A 21,758-nucleotide genomic window follows, 5' to 3' on the forward strand; every position below is an offset into this window, starting at 1 on the left:
CGGCGCCCGCGCCCGGGGGTCGGCGGGCGGATCTTTTTGGCCAGAAACCGGTCCTCGGCCGCGTCTGCCTCTCCCAAAGCGGCGGCTCGTGTTTGTTTTGCCGAGAGAGCCGTTGTTTTTGTTCTCCGCGCGGGGGGAGAGGAGATTCGGTGTTGGCCGTGCGTGTTCTTCGAGCTCACGTTGGAGTCTGTCCGGCGTGGCCTTGCTGTAATCGATGGGGGACCGAACGTGTTCGCGGCCTCGTCGGGATCTGGCTCGGAATCGGCCCGCGGGCCAGGCCCCAGGCGCAAGCACATCGCCAGGTTGGGGCAGACTTGTTGAAAACTCCTGGCTCCTTGATTTCAACTTTATTATTTTTTTCCCACGGCTTCACCAGGGTCAGGGAGGGAGAGGAGCAGCCGCGAGGTTCTCGAGTGTCAGCCCCCGCGGGCTCGTCCTGACCCTTTATTTAAAGACTAAAAACTGGGCAGGCCCCCGGTGGAGTATGTTTACGTTTAGGGGTGTCATTTCTCGAGTAACGCCTCGGTCTCTAAAAACCACCGGGGGCGAGCCTGCAGCCTAGCCGTGTCACAAGTTAGCTGTCCTTTCTGAGTCAAACCCAACAAAAAAAGGCGAGAGGAAAATCAATAAAGTCCACGTGCTCCCGGGCCTCCTATGGAAAGGGCTGCCTGCCGATGGCCGGATGCCCGGCCAAGGGCTGGGTTTGGCTCCAATGGGACAAAGAATTTTCAGAACCGTGAGAAGGGGAGCCCTTCCAAAGTTGAGATCCAAGTCTTCCACACTGTGGGAGCTCCCGGGGCACGCAGGGTGCCCATTGCCCAACTGGAGCCATTTAAAAATGGCAGAAACAGCTGCAGGCCAAAAGACACACAGGAAAACAAGCCCACAATTCCCTCTCCTGTGGGATTCCCAGAGGGAAGGCTGGAGTCCGCCCCCCGCCTCAGTGCCTGTGCACAGAAAGAAGCAGTGTCTGGGCCTGAGTCCCTTCTGTCAAGGCTTGGAGGTGAGAAAGGGGCTGGGGGCAAGGCGCCTTTCTCTGTTCCAGAGAGGCGTGGTGGGGCCTTCTGCTCCAGGTTTCCAGCAGGGCAGGGGCTCGGGCACCCTGCCAGCTGCTCCTGCAGGGCCGGGTCTGCCAGCTGCTCCACGGGGAGGGCAGATGGAGCTGTGGGGTTCGCTGCCCCGTGGGCGCAGGAGCAGCCAGCCTGGAGGCCGTCCGTGCTGCTGAGCCCACTTGGGGACCTGGCCTGTGTTTGGGGGAAGGGTAGAAGAAGGTGTTTCCCTCCCTGCCCGTGTTTTGGGAAACAGGTCATGATAAAGGATCTCAGGGCTGCGCCTCCAGTTTACTTCCTTGCCGTGACCTTGGGCAAACTGTGGAACTCCTTTAATCACGGCAGCAAGGGGTCCCTTGCTGCTTTCTCTCTCCTAGAACAAGATCTTGTCTCCAAAAGCACTTAGCCCTGCGTACAGGAGCAGTCACTACTGTGCCCTTACTGTAAGGTGGACTCCATAAAATATGTGTTTTGCTCTTTTTTTTTTTTTTCCCCTGCCCCTTTTAAGCAAAAAAGACTTCGCCCTATTTCCACGGTTTCCCCAGCCCGGAGAAGCCGAATCTCACCTCCACCGCACCTTTAGAATAGGTCTTCCAGTCAGTCCTCGAGACGTTGGGTTGTTTATTAACTGCGTGGCCACCAACCATGCATTTAACTAGTGGCCGGGACATCACGTTGCCAGATTTAGCAAATAAAATTACAGGACACACAGTTAAATTTGAATTTTAGATAAACAATGAAATTGGTTTGAAAAAATAAATGATATATGTGTATAGTTGTTAGTGTAAGTATGTCCCATGCAATATGTGGGACCTACTTATATTAAACTGTTACAGATCTGAAATTCAAATTTAATGCAGCATCCTATATTTTATCCAGAGAACAGAGGTGTCTGTCATATCATTTAGCCTGGAAGCCTAGGATAGTATTTCTTCTCAGCCCTGGTGACCCCTAAAAATCCCGCCTCTGCCAACCCTTTCCTTCTCTTGTCCCCAGAAAAAGACAGCAGCCAGCCGTGACCACCCTGTCCCTAGCTGCCAGCCTTTCTTCCTCCCCTGTCTGGGGTCCCAGCAAGGCAGGCTGGTAGGCTAGGAGGCAGCCACAAGATGGCCGGAAGAAGAACAAAATGGCAGGCCCCTTTTTGGGAAACGGGGCCAGGGTCAGGAGGCCCAGTGTGGGTGCAGAAGAGCAGGGGAGTGGGGTCGTCGGACAGGAGACAAAAGCTTGAACCACAAAGTAGGCTGAGGCCTCGGACCCCTGGGCCCTTGGTCTGAAGGGTCCCTCAGTGACTTACCGAAGAAGGAGATAGGCCTGTTCCCCGGAGACTTCTCACCGGTCCCTGGGGGAGGAGGAAGTTTGACCGCGTTTAGGGCCTCATCGCATTACCTTAGAGGGTGCCCTCCTGCCAGGTACAGGGCAGGTCGAGCGATCTCGGGCCTAGTTAGGACGACACCATTCTCCTAATGGTATCGAGGACTAGCCCTGGGAAGTGAATACACAGTGCGGGATTCAGTCTCTTTGAGGGAGTCATCAGGGCCCCCGTGGGCAGTGACTCCAAGATGGTCTCCTGGGCTAGCTCTTGGACCTTCACCCAGGAAAACATTAGAAATTGATCTTGGCCTAGAAAATCTGTGATGGGTGCTTGCAATTTATATGGGAGCCCGTGCAGGGGGGACAGGGGCGTGTTTAGAGCTTTATTGCTACAGCTGGGACCCTATTTGCCCTTTTGTCCAGGAGCCCAAGTCCGGAGAGGAACTGAGAGGTACTTACCTGGCTGGTTAACCAGGGCCCGGCAGGGCACGGGTGCTCAGGGTGTGCCCATGGGCAGTTCTGTGGCAAGGTGGGGGGTGCAGCCCACTGGTGAATCTGGGCCCATGCCTACAGGGGTGGGGGTGAGCGCTGGGGATCTGAAAGAGCCCTTGCTCCTGAGGCACGTGGGCCCCTCGTGGCCAGGTCACCGTGTGTGTGAGAGTAGTCAGGGATCTGGATTTTTGTGTGGAGTCTGACTTTTTTCTTCTTAGAGTTTGGCCAGTGATTCACATTTGTAAATCCACATGCAGACCAGACAAAACCTACCTGTGGGTGCTCGTTTGCCACCCTAGACATGAAGTAGGAAGCACAGCTTCGTTCTCCCGTGGAGGATCGGGGCAGCGCGTTCTGGGATGATGGGTTTAGGGGACTGATAGGGGCTCCTTCTCTCCGAGCCCGTGTGTTGTTTCCCAGGGCGCTGCCGGCTGGTGGGGACGCCCAGAGCCTGTGGGTCATGTCTGCGAAATCCCTTCTTGTCCTCCCTGCTACGTGCTCAGTGACTGACTCCCTAAGATCGGGCCTGGTGTCCCTGCTTGGCCCGCTGAGCAAAGGGCAGTCCTTCGAGGTCCATTCCTGAGGGGGGGTTCTTAGTGCTTGTCTCTGGGTCCCGTGGCCCCTCAGCGTCCAGTAGAAATGCAACTGAAGAAAGGTTCCTTTCTTTTTTTTTTTTTTAGTTTATTTATTTTGAGAGACAGAGAGAGTGGAGGAGGGGCAGAGAGAGAGGGAGAGAGAGAGAATCCCAGGCAGCCAGGCTCGTGCTGTCAGCGCAGAGCCCGATGCCGGGCTCGAACTCACAAACCGTGAGATCACAACCTGAGCCAAAACCGAGAGTCGGACTTTGAAGCGACTGAGCCACCCAGGCACTCCTGAAGAAAAGATTCTCATCTTTGGGGTGAGTTAGGGGACTCAAGCCAAGGGGTCACCAGCTGGGGCAGAGGGAGGCACGAGAACCTGGCTGTTGCCAGCTTGGAAGCTTCAGGGCCCTCAGCCGCTCAGGGAAGCACGTGCGACTCTGGACCTTTGTCTTGGCTCGTGTGCAGGCCGCAGGGCCCAGAGCTGGCCCACTTTCTGCCTTGAGATATGGCCTAGGTTTTGCAAGTCAGTTACTTTTGTTCTTGATTTTGTTTTTAAGACAATCAAACCTTGGATTTGCTGACCTGGTGGGGCCCAGGCCGAGGAAGCCAGTTGACAGGGATTGCGGGTAGTGAGTGCCTTTGGCCATTTGCGTGGGATTCTAGCAATTTGTGTTTCTTTATCCGGCTTCTGTCCCCATGTGCTCGGTGGAATGATTTCTTAGTTTTCCACAGGAGACAGAACAGCATAGAGTGGGCTCTAAGGTCAGAGCCTGTGTCCGGTCCGGGTTCTGCCTCAGACTAGCTGTGTGACCATGAAGCAGTTATGTAACCTCTCTGGGCATCTTGTTTCCCATCCATAAAATGGAGTGAGACTGGTTCCCCTCTCGCAGGCCTGTTGGCAGTCTTAGGGGGAGAGGGCTTTATTGTAAATAAAACACTTGGCAGAAGTAAGCCTTCAGCACACAGTGTCTGTTATGATTGTTGCTTTGTCACCAAGGTTGTTCTTTGGAACGCCCCTGTCCCTTCCGGGTACCTTCTGATTTTTCAGTATGGACGTGGGGAAAGACGGGGATTATGAGTCGTCCATCCTGCTTCCAGGACGTAGGAGATGGGTGGGTGGTGACTTAGATATGTGTCTTTACTTAATTCTTTCCGGGCTGAAAAGGGCAGGGATGAAAACCAGAGAAGCCAGAGAAGCTTCTCCTAAAGGCAGTGCCACATGGAGGCTTTGAACACCAGCCCCGGGGAGAGAACAATCTCACCTCCTCCTGCCTCAGTTTCTCTATCTGTCAAATGGGGAAGGTGACTGTTCCTGCCATTCAAGGTTATCGGAAGATTAGAGTGTGTATGGGGCTTAGCTCATAGAAAGCACTAGAAATAATCCTAGAATAAATAAAAGCCTGACTGTGGCTTCTTCCAGCAGGAAGTGTGTAGGACCCAAACAAGCACAGCCTGGGGAATGGAGATGTCTGTGGTTTGGGTTCGCTGGTTTTGAGTGCGCCAGGTGCCCAGAGTGTGGTAAAGGGGTGCCAGGTGGCTGTACTGTGTCCCTCCAGCACGTGAGGGCCACCCACCCAGGGAGGGGAGGCTGGGCAGGTACCTGGTGGCTCCCAGACGGAGGTGCTCACATCACACATAAATCTCCATTCTGGTGGAACCCTTGTCCCTAAAATTGCCGAGGGCTCCTGGCTGCTGTGCTGCCTGTACCTGGTGTGCATCTGTCCCTCTCATTCCGTGGCAGGTTCCTTGAATCAGCTCAGGTCCTTGTGAAGCAGTTGAGAGATCCTTTGTGACCTCCCACTTCTTAGATGGCAGAGGCTGGTGCCAGGAATGCGCACCCTAGAGCCCAAACTGCTCGGTTCAGGAGTCCCAGCTTTCCTTCCAGGAGTTTCCTCTGAGCCTCGGTATCAGGTGCATGGCCATGCCCAGTGTTAGGGGCAGGAAGTGACATGACCTCATGTGTTGACTGCAGGGGTCAGGGACCAAAGTTTGGAGGCTATGGCAGGCGCCTGGGGAGTGATGGTAGCTTAGGCAGAGTGGTGTGGAGGAGAGGGTGTTAATTATTATCCTTAATGAAAACCAGTCACCCCATGTTCTTCTCATGGCTTGTGATTTTTCTCCTTACCCATAAACCTGCTTTTAGTAGCTGCTCTCCACCCTGGACGCGGTCCCCCAGGAGTTCAGGATGTGGCAGGGGTGGGGTGGGGACAGTGTGCAGAGGTGGGTATTAGGAGGGGAGACCCAGAAACATGTGCCTGTCTTAGAACCGGGGAGTGGCGTCTCAGAGCATCCTTCTGGCTGCCTGCTGCCCCACAGTATGGGCCGTGCCAACCTGCCGAGGCCCGGGGATCACCCTTGGGCCAAGGGCATGGCCGTGCGGGTTGCCCTTGCTCCACCGTTCCCCCTTGGCTGCTCCAGATGGCGTTTGCCCACAGAGCCCTGGCTGGTCACTCACACTGTCCTCTCCTGCCTCCCTTCCCCTGACCTGACAGGCATTGCCAGGAGGACAGGGTAAGCCCCCGGGTGCCCTTGGTGAAGATATGCGCCCCCACCCAGAAGGAAATGCCCTGTTGGCCTGATGCCCTCTCTGCTGCCCAGGGGTTGGGGTGGCCCAGTTCACTGGCTCCCTGGAGTGGGCCGTGGTGTGGGGCAAAGCTGGAGGACCCCGGGGCCCAATCCCCTTCATCCACAGGAGTCCTCCTAAATGGCAGCCCCTCAGCACCCCAGCGTCAACCAGGCGCATCCTTCAAGGCAGAGGGGAAGCTGTTAACACATGCTGTCTCATGCATGGCAGCATGGCAGTCCTTATGGCAGCCTGGAGAGATTAGTGACCCTCTGTGGTCCAACAGATGGGGAAACTGAGGCTTGAATTGGTGAAGTGACTCGCCTGGGGTCCTCTAGCTACTAGATCTAGAGTGATGTGGAGTGCACTCCCTTAGCCCCAAGTTGACCAGCCCCTTTGTCGCAGCTACTCCAAGGCTGTGCGGCCTGTGTCCCCCACGAGGGGTGAGCAGGGTCCTGCCCCAGAAACCCCCTGGTAATGGGCTCTTCCTCATCTTCTGCAGGGAGAAGAAGTGGGTGACTGTGGGTGACACGTCCCTGCGAATCTACAAGTGGGTCCCTGTGACAGAGCCAAAGGTGGATGATGTGAGTATGCGGGGTTGGCTCCCTGGGGTCGGGCCGTCCATCCGTCCATGCTCTCCCCACCACAGGGAGAAGGCGTTGCCTGCCACTGCCCACCAGTGTGCAACCTGGGGCCAAGGCCACCTGGGAGGTACAAGGACCCAGCTTCGGGCTAGAAAGGATGCTGCACCTGTGTGCTCCTCACTCACGGTCCAGCCCAGAGTTTGGCCGTCACATAGGTGGGGAGTGTCCCCCACAAGTCATCTCTTCTGGACCGAGGGCTCCACAGTTTGCCAGTGGGAATGTGCCTTAGTGCCCTGGGCACCACGGTTTGGAGATGGCATATCCACAGACAAGCAGGCCTTGTCCCATCGTCGTAGCACCGCTGTTTCTGAGCACCTGACCACCTGCCAGGCATTGCCTCGTATTTCCCGTGCTAGTTCTGTGGAGTTGCTGTCTTTATCCCTTTTGTACAAGTAAGGACACAGCCTCAGAGAGGTGAAGCCACTTTCCCAGAATCACACAGCAAGCGTCAGAGCTGTGTGACACCAAAGCACATGCTCTCTTTGCTGTTGGAGAGCCTTCTGGTGGTTGGAGCTGCTGGTGAGCCCGAGTGAGAGGGTTTGGTATGTGGGAACACAGCCACTCTTGGGGGGCTTGGGGGGGGGCGGCTGGCTCCAACCACTAGAGGGAGCCCCTGCGGCTGTGCCTCATCTCACCCAGGGACTGCTGACAGTGTTGCCACATCACAGACAGTGTTTCAGCTTCATGGCTCCCGGTCCAGTTAGACCCCAGATCAGCTACTCTTACTTCCGGTCAACATCCAGAATGACCCCACCTACAGCCCTTGGCATGGACCGTTCCTCCCGCTTGGAACGCCTTCCCTATTTGCGCACACAGTCTTCTCCTGCAGGAAGATGGCCCACAGTAGGCTGCATGGCCCCCTTTGCTTCTGGGGTGACGTGGTCGTGATTGGTGGGTTTCTAGGGGGCCCTAAAGGCAGAGCTGAGCCTCCCTCCCCCATCTTCAGTGACCTGTTTTGCGTCTTCAGACAGGGCTGAGGCTCCATTCTTGACCCTGTGATCACCTGCTCACCTCCGGGTAGGTTGGTGCTGGGCCGAGAACGCCGGTGTTTGTCACCCTTTCTGGTTCTGGCCTGGGCTCATGGAGCCACCAGGGTCGCCTTCCCCAGAGGCCCTGAGACCTAGCCCATTGTGGCCTTTGGTGCTGGCTGTCCTGGAGGAGAGAGCAGGGTGCAGCCAGCTCCTCGAAGGCAGCTCCTGGCTCTGGCCCACGTCTGTGCCTTGCACATCATTAGGTGTTTTATATAAACGCCGGTTGCATTTGAGAAGACATGGTCCCTGCTCTCAAGGAATTTATAATCTCGTTGGGAAAGATAATTATAGAATAGCATGAAACAGACATCAGGGAAGTGCCAAAATGGATAGTGATCAAGGAGAAAGTATAATATATGGGCTGTCGGGAAGGACAGGGCAGCTCCGGGCTGGGCAGAGAGGTTTGGGACAGGCTACCCTCGATTAACCTGTGATGTCAGACAGGTGACCCCAACTTGCTGGGCCCGAGTTCCCTTTTTTGTGCAGTGGGGCAGCAATATCTAGCTCCTGAGGCTTCTGCAACAGTGTAAAAGCAATACATCAAACCGAGAGAACTTAACCCAGCCAGCACGGCTGTGCAGACAGAGCTCGAACAATGCTAATTTGCTATTGTCTCTGAGCCATGATGTACAGTATGTTTCCCCTACCCCCTTTCTCTCCAGGGCGATGGGTCCCACACCTGACTGAGTATCTGATCCCTTGGGAATCTTGAAGAAATGCAGGATCCTGGGCCCCACCCCAGATAGCTGAATCGGAATCTCTGGTGGTTGTGGCCAGAAACCTGTATGGTGGAGGGTTCGCTTTCTACTTTTTTTAAACACCCAATTGCGACATGGTTGCCCCCCCCCTTTTTTTTTTTACTTCAGAACTCTTGAAAGTTGTTTTCTTTTAAGTAGGGAAACCATTTTACAAAGTTCAAGTATTACTTTAAAAATGCTTTTTAAACGAAGACCATTCATATGCCATAAAACTCACTCTTCTAAGATATGGGAGTCAGTGTTACTATATATCCATGTAGCATCGCTGCTGTAAATCCAGAATATGTTCATTACCCCAAAAACAAAACTCACACCTGTTAGCAGTCACTCCTGCCCCCCCCCCCCCCCAAAGGTCCTGGAGTCCACCAATCTACTTTTTATCCATAGGTATCCATGTTCCTCAAATGCTACCTTTCCCAAATACATACATATCTTTTCGTAAATCTGCTTCCCATCCCTGCGCAGGCCCCCCCACACCACCCAGCTCCTTTCCTTGGAGGTGACCAGCATTTGTTTATCCGTCCAGAGAGAGTGCACGCAAACGCACGTGTGGACACATGTTCGTGTGTCCTTTTCTTTCCGTTACTAGTGGTCTCTTCCCACGTTCTGGAACCTTCCTTGTATACATCTTGAAGGTACTGAGATATTCCAATATGCTGATATTTTTGTAGATCATTCCACATCAGTACACAAAGAGCTGCCTTATTCTCTGTAAATGTTGCATTACATTACATTGAAAGAATATGCCATAATATAACGAGTCTCTTACCACTGGACACAGGTCATTTCTAACAGGAATCTGTTCCATCTGTAAAGAAAAACAACAACAATAGCAAACACCAAAACAGAACTGCACACAGAAAGCATCCTCTTCTCCCTCCTTCCTCTCTGGGATTTCCCTCCTCACCTGGCCTTCCAATGTGGTTCTGGGAGTCAGCTGACTATTCGAGAAAGGCAGCCCCGGGGCCTGCAGATAGTGAAAGTGTGTGACCTGTGTCTTCTCCATCCCTCACCTGGCATCACTGTACCTGCTCTGGGCAGGGTGACTCTGGCCTTTTCCCCAGATGTTCTCCTGGCAAGTGGAGGGAGGAAATTCCCATAAGCCAGGGTGTTTGCATGCCTGCCGGTGCTGACCCCACAAACAAGGCAGGTTTTTTTTTTTTTATTCCCAGCCTCCCAGTCCAGCCCCAGAATCCTCCCTTCTGCAGGTGAGGCCTCTAATGGGACATGTTCAAATGCAGGCCAAGGAGAGCCCTCCAGAGGCTTGCAGGCTCCAGGATGAACCAGCTGAATAAAATATTCATATCACCCCCCGGGGGGCTTGCTCACGCATGCACACACAATGTGGTGACTTGGTTTCTGCTCCATTTTCTCCTCTAGAAGAACAAGAACAAGAAAAAGGGCAAAGATGAGAAGTGTGGCTCAGAGGTGACCACTCCGGAGAACAGCTCCTCCCCAGGGATGATGGACATGCACGGTGAGCTCCCCTGCCAGGCGCTGGGCTGTGGCAGAGCACTGAGGTTTTGTTCTCAACAGCAGGTTTGTTCACATTCCAGGCAAGGTAGGAGGGTTGGGCAGTGCGAGGAGGCCTCTATGTGCCCGGGAGAAGGCTCCGTGGAGGAGAAGAAACTTCTGTTCCCAGCACAGCAAGCCAAGAAACATACAACAAGCCAGAGACCTCCTCACCCAGGGACACAGACCTCACAGGAGATGACCTCTCAGCCCTGTGTGCTCAGACACTTTTTTGGGGGTACTTTTTCCCCTCCTAGGCCTGACATACCATAAAAATGACTGTATTTTCCATTTCCTATTTTGCTTTGGCTGTTGGGAAACTGGAAACTGGATTTTTGACATCATGTTATCACTCTGGGTCCCGGGGACCTGCCTTCCACATTGATATCCTCCTAACTTCCTTTGCTGTCTTATTTCACAAATGACACCCAACCAGTTGTCTGATTGAATCCAGGCTGGAGACCTGCTTTAGCCAGTCTGCACTTGTTTTGACTTTTTTTTTTTAAATGTTTGTTTGTTTGTTTATTTATTTATTTATTTATTTATTTTTAACGTTTATTTATTTTTGAGACAGAGAGAGACAGAGTGTGAACAGGGGAGGGGCAGAGAGAGAGGGAGACACAGAATCTGAAACAGGCTCCAGGCTCTGAACTGTCAGCACAGAGCCCGACGCGGGGCTCGAACTCACGGACCGTGAGATCATGACCTGAGCCGAAGTCGGCCGCTTAACCGACTGAGCCACCCAGGCGCCCCTAAATGTTTGTTTATTTTTGAGAGAGAGACAGAGCATGAGCACGGGAGGGGCAGAGAGAGAGAGGGAAACAGAATCTGAAGCAGGCTCCAGGCTCCAGCTATCAGCACAGAGCCCGACGCAGGGCTCGAACCGATGGACCGCGAGATCATGACCTGAGCCGAAATTGGATACCCAACCGACTGAGCCACCCAGGTGCCCCCTCTTTTACCTTTTTAACTGAAAGGAAAGGCACAGATCATAAGTGTATGGCTCCACGATGTGTATACAGACTACATCCATCTGTGTAACCAGCCCAGATCAAGCCCAGAACATCCCTCAGTCCCCCCACTGTCCCTTCTTGATTGTCCCCACCCCTCCAAGGAAAACCACTGCCTGATTTCTGACCTTAGAGATTCAAACATGAAATGTCTGAAAAATTGAGTTTCTGTTATTTATAAGTCAGGAAACCTGCATTTCTGCTATCCCGTGAGAAGCCAGACCCAGAAACCCTAGCAGTGTGCTCCCCCGAGGTGGCAGCAGCTGTTTCTTTGGGAGGCCACCTGCCTGGCTGGCCAGTAGAAGAGCTTGTACCACTTGCCTTTTCCCATCTCTCCCTCTTTTTTTTTTTTTTTTAAGTTTTTACTTATTTATTTTGAGAGAGTGTGTGTGTGTGTGTGCACGTGTGTGTGCACATGCATGCTTGTCTGCATGAGCCGGGGAGGGGCAGAGAGAGGGAGACAGAATCCCAAGCAGGCTCCACACTATCAGCACAGAACCCAACGAGGGGCCCAAACTCATGAACTGCAAGATCGTGACCTGAGCTGAAACCAAGAGTTGGACGTTTCACCAGACTGAGCCACCCAGGCACCCCTAAAACCTCTCGATCCCAATATCAGTGTCTTTGTCTTTTTGACTACCCAAGCCTTTTGTACACCAACGTGGCATTAGATAAATAAGTAAATCAACACGGAATATTGGTTTGATCGAGTTGCTACTCCTCTGGCTCCAGGGCCATTTTGCTCCAGGGAAAGAATGCCATTGAACTTCCCCATTTTCCCAAACTGACCGACCAGTCTGGAAAACACAGTCACAAGCTCCGAGGGCAGGGAGTCTTGCTTGTTGCTGAACTGGGTTCAGAAAAGCACAGAAGGGTTTTGCTGATGGCTGTGTGTCAAGAAAGCCCCTTACTGGCTATGCAATTACAGTTGAATCCTTTCCTTTTCACAATTAGGTATTTGAGCTGGGACGTAACCTGTCTCCCTGACACTGGTTAGGTCCCCACTCTCTAGGGATTGAGAAGACACACACACACACACACACACACACACACACCCTTCAACCTGGTTCACAGGTGAGAGCCTTTTACAGCAGAGGACAAGATCCCACCTGGGTTCCCATCTGAGTCCCTGGGATCTCTTCGTAGCTTGTGAACCTGGGCTAGATCCTGAACACATAACCTTTCAGGTCTGTTTTCAGTCCATCCAATAGGAATGGTAACACCTCCTTCATAAGGTCGATAAGGTCATTGTAAGTATTCTATAAGATAATCCCTTAAAAGCCTTGGCATGTCCGTAGCTGACATTTAAGGAGCTGTCCCAATGTGCCAAGCATCTTGCTAAGCCTATTTCGTGCCTTACCTCATTTCATCCTGCAAACAAGCCCCATTGTGCCGATGAGGAAACGAAGGCTTGGACAGGTGATGCAGCTCACCCAGGGTTGGGAAGGTCATAAATGCCAGTGCTGGCCTATGAGGTCCTTTGGAGGCAGAATCCAAGTGGAAGGACACCAGCCCAGGCTTACTCTCCAGAAAAATCCGGACTGTTGAGTAAGCATCCCTGATGGAAGGAGCCTCGCTCACCTTCTTGGCATCCCTTCCGTTTTAGTACGTGTGCAGCCAACACCAAGTCCAGCCGCGGGACGTGTATGTGTACAAAGGCAAGGAAGCATGTGCACCTGGACAGGATGATCTGGAAGGTTCCAGGTGGGGGCAGTGGCCACCTGCAGCCACCTGTTTAGTGTCAGAGATCCTACCAGTGTTGAGTGTCAGCGTCGTGCAGTTCCTAGGCGACCAGGCTAGGCTCGGGCAACTAACTTGTTAAACATTCGTGCTTGCTGTCATTCTTACCACGACTTCATGCTGGGACCCGTGGGTCGGGCCTTTGCCTTCTGTGCCTCTTGAGACACGGGCACACATAGCTTGGCATAGGAGGTTTAGATGTTCTTGAAAGGTAAATCAGGAGAGTGTACTTTTTTTTTTTTTTAAGTCCCAGAATTCGCAAGAGAATACTTCTCTATAACAAGGACACTTAGAATCAGATGCGGGGAGCCCGGGGCCCGTCGGTGAAGCGTCCGACTCCTGATCTCAGCTCAGGTCATGATTTCATAGTTCGTGAGTTCGAGCCCCCATGTCGGGCTCTGCACTGACAGCACGGAGCCTGCTTGGAGTTTCTCCTTCTCTCTCTACCCCTACCCCACTGGTGCTTGCTCTCTTTCTCTCCCTCTCTCAATATAAAGAAATAAAAATGAAATAAATAAAAAATTGATTAAAAGAAAAAAAAGTCAGATGCACTTTACCTGGCTGGGACTGTGTAACTGCTTCGTCAGCAGGTTGAGTTTAGAGCGGGGCAGACCAGCCTGATGAAGGGGCTCTGCCCGTCAGAGCCTCAGTTTCCCCCTCTATAAGTGAAGGAGGTAACAGCTCCTACCTGGCAGGTTGTCGGGAGGATAGGCGACGTGACTGTAGATGTTTTTGCCCAGCGCCTACACGTGGTGGGTGCCCAGGATGTGCCCAAATAACTGTTCCTTTTTCTTTGATGAAAAATTTCATAGCAGAGAAGAGTAGGAGGAATCGCGTGATGAACTTCATTCACCTGCCATCTAGGTTTTCCCTTACATGCTATGTTTGCCTCATCCGTTTCTTTAATGTGTAAGGTTTTGTTTTTTGTTTTTTTTTTTTAACATTTATCTATTTTTTTGGGGGCGCCTGGGTGGCGCAGTCGGTTAAGCGTCCGACTTCAGCCAGGTCACGATCTCGCGGTCCGTGAGTTCGAGCCCCGCGTCAGGCTCTGGGCTGACGGCTCGGAGCCTGGAGCCTGTTTCCGATTCTGTGTCTCCCTCTCTCTCTGTCCCTCCCCCGTTCATGCTCTGTCTCTCTCTGTCCCAAAAATAAATAAAAAATTAAAAAAAAAGTTATCTATTTTTGAGAGAGAGAGTGTGAACCACGTAGGGTCAGAGAGAGAGGGAGACACAGAATCTGAAACAGGCTCCAGGCTCTGAGCTATCAGCACAGGGCCCGACGCGGGGCTCGAACTCATGAACTGTGAGATCATGACCTGAGCCAAAGTCGGACGCTTAACCGACTGAGCCACCCAGACGCCCCTAACGTGTTAAGTTTTTTTAATTGAAATGTAATCTACATATAAAAATTGCACAGCTCTTGAGTGTTAAGTTCAGGGAATTCTGACAATCGTAGGCAACCTGTACTGAAGCCTTTTAAAATCAGTTTCCCCACCTTGTGTCTGAAGTACATGGCTGAACCCGTCACTAGTAAATGGCATTTCTATACACCCGGTGTGCTGTGTTTACTCCTAACAAAAGTAACAGTAGTATCTTCTAAACTCCAGACTATATTCAAATATTCAGATTCCCCAGTTGTTCCAAAATGCCCCTTACAAGCTGGCACGTTCAAAACAGAATCTAATTTTCTGTCCTATTTAGTTGTTAAATCTCATAAATTTTTTTAAACGTTTATTCATTTGTTTTTAAAAGTTTTTTTTGATCTTTATTTTTGAGAGAAAGACGGAGCACGAGATGGGGAGGGGCAGAAAGAGAGACACAGAATCCAACGCAGGCGCCAGGCTCCAAGCTGGTCAGCACAGAGCCCGACCTGGGGCTCCCACTCACCAACCGTGAGATCATGACCTGAGCCAAAGTCCAATGCTTAACTGACTGAGCCACCCAGGCACTCCAGTTGTTAAGCCTCTAAACTTTCTTTCTTTTTTTTTTTTTTTAAATGTTTGTTTATTGATTTTGAGAAAGAAAAAGCACGAGCAGGGGAGGGGCGGGAGATAGGGAGAGAGAGAATCCTAAGCAGGCTCCGTGCCGTCAGAGTGGGGCTTCATCTTATGAACTGTGAGATCATGACCTGAGCCCAGGTCAAGAGTCGACTTCACTGAGCCACCCAGGGGCCCCTCTTAAATTTCTTTTCATAATCTTCCTAACTTCTCTCTCTTCTCTCTCTCTCTCTCTCTCTCTCTCTCTCCCCCCCTCTCCCCCTCCCTCCCTCCCTCCCTCCCTCTCTCCCTCCCTCTCTCCCTCCCTTTCTCTCTCTGTCTCTTTTTTAATCAATGGTTTTGACTTGAGCCTGGTCTGTCTGTCCTGTAGAATAGCCTGCTTTCTGCTAACATGTTCCTCTCCCCCTTTTACTTTGTATCAAGTGGAAGTTGGTCTAGACACTTGATTAGATCAACAGAACATTTTTTTTTTTGGCAGTGTTGCCTCACACACGAACCATGCTTCAGCCTTTGTCTTGCTACAGAGCCAAGTGCACAAGTCTGGCTTCTTCAACCCAGAATGGGGTCTTAAATGTCCCTCAAAGACTTAAAATGTGTGAGGCCGCTGTCTGCAGCTGGCTGCCCCCAAACACGGGCCCGAGCCCGCAGGGGAAGTTCAGGCAGGCTCCTAGAAGCCTTGTCCTCTTAGGACATGTGGGACGGCTCTGGGTGGGTCATCTCAGAGGTCTTGAGGGCGGGGCAAGTGCCTCCTTCCCTGGGAGAGCGTCCGGTGGGGCTGCAGGCATTGAGACCTGGGGAGGCTGAGCCCCCAACCCACCTTTCCCCAGCAGCTGCGGGATCTCACCCTGTGGTTCTGTTCCCCCCTGTGCAGATGATAACAGCAACCAGAGCTCCATAGCAGATGCCTCCCCCATCAAACAGGAGAACAGCAGTAACTCAAGCCCTGCTCCCGAGCCCACCTCGGCTGTGCCCGGCGAAGGCGCTGACACCAAGGCAGATGAGACCCAGGCAGATGGGAAGGAGCTCCCTGGGGCCGAAGGTATGTGCCCTTGGGGCCTGGGATCAGAGGGGCCTGTCTTCAGCCAGCCTTCCTGTAGTTCGCTGATGGTCTCTAGGAGGCCCTGCCACGTGCCCGCCCCTAGAAGGTCACGGCAGAAGTAGAAGCAGGGTAATGCCTAGACTAGCTCATATTCTTGTGGGGCAATTTAAAAATGCGGCAGTCTAGTTTTTAGAAGATAGGAGCTGTGGAAAACTATAAGAAAGGGAAATGGAGAGTCTTGATGAATTATGGGGAGTGTTTCAATTTTAAATAGGGTGACCAGGGAAGGTCTCACTGAGAAGGTGACATTAGAGCAAATTTGGCTAAAATTAGGTAAGGGAGCAAACCATGTGGGTAAGTGGAAGAAAAGAACTCTGGGCAGGAGGGAATGGGCAGTGCAAAGGCCCTGAGGCAAGAGTGTGCTCAGTGGCCGGGGAAGTGCGGATGAGGGGTTTACGAAGTGAGATGAGATGAGAGGAGGCAGGACCTCGAGTAAGGGGGTCTCGTAGGCCACTATACAGACCTGGCTTCCGTGCCAAGTGAGGCAGGAGCCACTGGGATTGAGCACTGTGGGCTAGAGGGTCACTTTGGTTAACTGTGATCGAGCACAGATGGTAGGGCTACTGCGGTCATCCAGATGGAAGAGGGTGGCAAGAAGCAGTCTTGTCATAGAGGACGTGTATGTACTCGAATCTGTGTATGTCGGTTTATTTTTGTCTATTTTGAGATCTCTCGACTCTTGAAAATTTTCAAACATCGAGAAAAATGAATAGTGTACTCTCCCATATATGTCAGCTGAATTCGGCAATTCTTAACTGGTTTTGCTTTGTCTATAAATATTTTGGGGGGGAGCCATTTGAAAGTAGTTACAGATCTTACGGCATTCCGTCCCTGAACACTTCACGCATCTCTCAAAAATAAGAATCTTTTCTTCCCTCATCACAAGTACCATCATCGCACCTAAGATAGGTCCGTAGGTTTTGATTGTCTGATAACTGAGGTATATTTTGAAGGTCCAAGGCGGGAGTACCTGGGCGGAGCGGGGACCGGAGGGTGACCCCCAGCACCTGGGGGGATGGCCTTGCCAGCATCCATGAAGGGCCAGCTGCGGCTGGAGCCCCTGCACACGGCTGAGCTTTCCTGACGGGGAGGGCGGCCGGCCTGGAGTCCAGGCTTCTCTGTGCTTGGGGAGGGAGTGGGGCTTCTCAGGAGGAAGGCCTCTCGGGGCCATGGAGGCAATTCGAACCCCATTCCCTTTGACACACTTTCCCACACCCACCCTGTGTGAGGCTCGGCGCCACTCACAGCTAAGCCCTGCTTCCTGTCCCACAAGCACTCAGAGGGAAGCAGGGGAGACAGACACCAAAACTGAGACTGAGACCCCCTCCCCCACCCACCCAGAGGTCAGAGACAGACTAGATCCAGCGTGTGGTGTGTGGGTGTGGTCATGGGCCTGGTGGTATTTTTATTTTTAATTTGAATTTGATGTCAAAATTTTATTTCAAACATACTCTATTTTTTTACATTTTTAATGTTTATTTTTGAGAGAAAGAGAGGGAGACAGAGAGCAGGCAAGGAAGGGGCAGAGAATCCAGAGGGAGACACAGAATCCAAAGCAGGCTCCTGGTTTGAACTGTCAGCACAGAGCCCAGTGCAGGGCTTGAACCCATGAACCGCGAGATCATGACCTGAGCCTAAGCCAGTTGCTTAACCAACTGAGCCATGCAGGTGCCTCCATATTCTACTTTTTTTAAATGTCTATTTGTTTTTGAGAGAGAGACACACACACACACACACACACACACACACAGAGTGCGAGCAGGGGAGGGTCAGAGAGAGAGGGATGCACAGAATCTGAAACAGGCTCCAGGCTCTGAGCTGTCAGCACAGCTGACGTGGGGCTCCAACTCACGAACCATGAGATCATGACCTGAGCCGAAGTCGACACTTAACCGATGAGCCATCCAGGCACCTGATGTCAAAAATTTAACCTTAAAACAATTTTGCTTAAAATAAGATTGATTTCCACCTCTTGAAAAATCAGAAGATCTGGCAATACTGGGTCTGCTTTTCTGTGGCGCAGCGACTGGTTAAACAGATGTGGCTGCCCTTCCGGGGAGGGCGAGCGGACCCACCCTTGCCAGTTACCACACTCCCCACCACTCCCTATTGTCTCCCTGACACTGAGGCCCAAGAGTAGTAGCCCGTGTCACTCCACGATCACTGTTACTTTTCTTATTGCACATTTAAAGGAAAAACTAAGTTGCTTTTTGAACCGATTTCACTATCAAAAGTAGAAAAGTAAAAATCTGAGAGGTTGGGCGAATATATGTTTCTTAGAGGAACAGAAGAGCATTCCTTTAGATTTATTTTTTATTTGTGTCTGAACCGAACAGCTTCTCTGACTCATTCATGGCACTGCCTGGCCCTTAAGGGGGCTTTTGAGTTCATGGCCCCTGCTGTGCTAGACGGTAAGAAAAGGGAGCCTAAGGAGTTCAGGAAAGGCTTCCTGGAGGAGGTGCTCCCGGAGTGAGGCTTGAAGGATGAGCGGGAATGGGGGGGAATGAACAGTGCAAGCAGGAGAGGCCGAGGGGCAGTGCCTGGGGATGGGTTGGGGAAGGGGCAGGCCAGCCAGGCGTGAGGAAGGTGCTCATGTGCCGGGTAGGCCCGTGGGCAGGGTAGGGTGGGGTGCAGGTAACTGAGTGAAACAGTTCAGTGTTAGGACACAGATTGGACAGCCCCGCACCCGGAGCCTTTGGCGTTCTCCTCGTCAGGGAGGACCCCTGTTGAGCCTGTGTTGTGGCCCTCCGAGATAAATAGTCTGTGCACCTAGAAGAATCTATATGAGATTATAACCTCCCTTTTTTAAGAATACTTCCCTTAACAATCACCATGGAGATTGTTCCATGTCAGCACGTACAGGTTTGTCTTATTCTCTTTGCCAGCTTCATATGCAGAGGTGTGCATGTGTCCTAATTCATTTAAATAGTCCCCGTATCGATGGTCATTTGGGTTGTTTTGGGTGGGGGTGGGGGGCGATGTGTTGTGTTTTCCGTACACGGTCCTGCGTGGAGTCTTGTCCACACATCTTTGCGTCTGTGCTCAGGTGTGACAGAGCTGAAGGATCGCGGGCTGTGTATTCAGTCAGAGGTGCGGGCATTTAAAATTTGGCCGGATCCCACCGTTTCCTCCAGACAGGCGGTGGCTGGGCAGGGTTTCTCAGCCCGGCACTGGTGGCACTCGGGGCCAGATGAGTCTTCGCCGTGGGGCCGTTCTGCGTGTGGCGGGATGTTGAGGAGCATCCCTGGCTTTCCCTCACCCCTGGTTGTGACACCAAAGATGTTTCCAGACCCTGCCAAACGCCCCCCCTCGCGTGAGGGGCAAAATCATCTTCAGTCGAGAGCCACCATCGTAGGAAGCTTGACGCGGGCCTTTCGGGTGGGCATCCCCTTGTCCCCTACAGAGGCCCCCAGTGCCTTCCCGGGCTCCCTGTGGCTCTGCGGGCAGAGGGCGGTGGAACCAGGGGGCCGGGCCCGGGGACGGGACGCGCTGGTCACAGCTGGGCTGACATGAGACCAGTAAAACTTGCCTCCCCCGTCAGGTCCCCGCAAGGAACGGGGCAGGAAGGGAAGCAAAGGGTCGGAGCCCGCCGTGTAGGAGGGGCCTGGTGAGCGAGGGGAGGTGATGCCCACGTGCGCCCCGTCCTGCCTGCTTTCTCCCGCGTTCCTCCCACGTCTGGGATCCGCAGCTCCTTTCCCTGAAGGCCGGTTAAAGCTCTACTTCAGGAATCGCTTCTTGGGCTGTTGCTTCCACGGTTGCCACATTTTGGTGACTATTACCACTACCCACCCCTCCCCCCACTACCACCAAAAGCCTTCCTGGTCCGGGAAACTACACCAGGGTCCTCTTCTGGCGACCCCGGGCCACTGGGCACGCACGGTTGCGCATCATCGCCCGGGGCGGTGGGGGGCGGGGGGCGCCACAGCTGGGGGAGCCCCCATGGGAAAGGCCTGGAGGCCTCCCGGGTGGGTGCACGCTGCCTGCAGGACAGGGCAGGTTGGTCGCCAGCTGTTGACCTTGCTTTGAACTTGTTTACTGCTGAGTGAGCTCAGGGAATGACATAATGTCCAAACTCACTGGACTAAATTTAGGCCCTAGGAAAATAATTTCCCCTGGGTGAGTTCCAGCACCAGCGCTGCACCGAGCCCTAGCGTGCTCCGCGAGCTCTCAGGCCGGGCAGGGGCTCAGCATGACTGGGTGACTGGCCACGATTTCTGAACCTCCTTGTCCGGTCTGCAGGCTAGAGGACAGTAACAATTGATGGTATTTGCTAAAGCAAACACGTATTATGAAACAGAATATATAACATCAGCAGAGACCTTTTTTCCTTTTTTAAAAAATGGAGATAAAATTCAACTCTGACCAGTTCCAAACATTTCTGTCACCCCAAAAGGAAACTCTGTGCCCAGAAACTCACTTCCCCTTCCCCCTGGCCCTAACCCATGGCAACTACCAATCTGCTTTCTTTTTCTTTTCCTTTCTTGTCTTTCTTTCTTGTCTGTCTTCCTTCCTTCCTTCCTTCCTTCCTTCCTTTTTCTCTTCTTCTCTTCTTCTCTTCTTCTTTTTTTGAGAGAAAGAGACAGATAGAACTCCAGTGGGGGAGAGGGACAGAGGGGGAGAGAGAGAGAATGAGAATCCCAAGCAGGTTCCATGCTCAGCACGGAGCCCAACATGGGACTCGATCCCATGACCCTGGGATCATGACCTGAGCCAAAATCAAGAGTCAGATGTTCAACCAACTGAGCCACCCAGGTGCCCCTGTCAATCTGCTTGCTTGCTTTTCTTTTTCTTGCTTTCTTTCTTGTCATTTATTTACTTACTTATTTTGATAGAGTGAGTGAGCGTGAGCAGGGGAGGGGCAGAAAGAGAGGGAGACTGAGAATCCCATCTCTGCACCATCAGCACAGAGCCTGACATGGGGCTCAAACCCACAAACCGTGAGAAATCAAGAGTCGGATGCTCAGCCAACCGAGCCACCCAGGTGCCCCAATCGGTAAATATTTTTTTAAAGAAGAGTAGAGCGAAATATCAAAGAACTGTCAGGTTTATGGGGACTCTGGGTCTGTGCTCTAGCTAATCCCTCAGTTACACCCCACCTCCCCCCGGGTTATTTCGCTACTTGAGCACTTTCTCTGTCATTCCATTTAGTCCTCACAGTGACTCGACAGGGTGGCTCTTGCCAACCGTGCTTTTTATGGGGCCCAGAGGAATCAAGTGGCAGAGGCGCTGTTGGAACTTAGGCCTTATCTCTCCACGCTGTGTCCTCCCACACACCAGTTTGTAGGCAGCACCCAGCCCTGGAGAAGTGGGCCCCTGAGCCTCCCTGTGGCCCCGGCCAGGCGGCTGGTGTCCCAGCGCTGACCTCGAGGTATCAGGGCCGCTGGCTTGGGGAGTAAGAGAACGTGTGAACAACGGCTCACCCGGGATGGACGTGCCGGGAGGTCAGCCTCCTGGGGAAGAAGGTCTTAGGCCTCCTTCCGGCCCCAGCCCCAGCCCTCTGCTCCCCTGCGGCTTCAGGCCACGGAGAGCTGCTGACTTTGCTCCACGTCTGCATATTGCCTGGCTCGCTTTAAAACCGAGGCCTAGGGGCACCTGGGTAGCTCAGTAGGTTAAGCGTCCGACTCTTGGTTTCGGCTCAGGTCATGATCTCACGGTGTGTGAGTTCGAGCCCCACATCGGGCTCTGTACTGACAATGTGGAGTCTGCTTGGGATTCTCTCTCTCCCTCTCTTTCTGCCCCTTGCTTTCTCTGTCTCTCCCAAAATAAACTTAAAAAAAAAACAACAACAAAAAACTTAAGCCTGGATTTTTTTCTTTTCTGCCTCAGAAACCCCAGAAAAGCAAGCATTCTTGAGTGTTCTAGTGCACTTTAGAAAAATCAGGGTGACATATGTTGTTGGGGCCTTGAGTGCAAGCAGAATGGGGCCCTGGGCAGGATGTTGCTGTTCCCCCCCCCCCCCCCCCCCCCCCCCC

At 52.6% G+C, this 21,758-nt stretch overlaps 1 protein-coding gene across 1 annotated transcript in view; it reads left to right on the plus strand.

Annotated features, from left to right (window-relative positions):
* The first annotated feature begins 4,482 nt into the window (after window positions 1-4,482).
* BCL7A (BAF chromatin remodeling complex subunit BCL7A) overlaps window positions 4,483-21,758 on the plus strand; it is a 23,090-nt gene continuing 5,814 nt past the window's right edge. The window contains exons 1-4 of the mRNA XM_049619585.1: window positions 4,483-4,534; window positions 6,360-6,580; window positions 9,810-9,906; window positions 15,559-15,726. Of these exons, the coding sequence (XP_049475542.1) occupies window positions 4,483-4,534; window positions 6,360-6,580; window positions 9,810-9,906; window positions 15,559-15,726 (538 nt within the window). The remainder of the gene's footprint in view (window positions 4,535-6,359; window positions 6,581-9,809; window positions 9,907-15,558; window positions 15,727-21,758) is intronic.

This window comes from Panthera uncia (assembly GCF_023721935.1).
Source record: "Panthera uncia isolate 11264 chromosome D3 unlocalized genomic scaffold, Puncia_PCG_1.0 HiC_scaffold_8, whole genome shotgun sequence".
NCBI classification, from domain to species: Eukaryota; Metazoa; Chordata; class Mammalia; order Carnivora; family Felidae; genus Panthera; species Panthera uncia.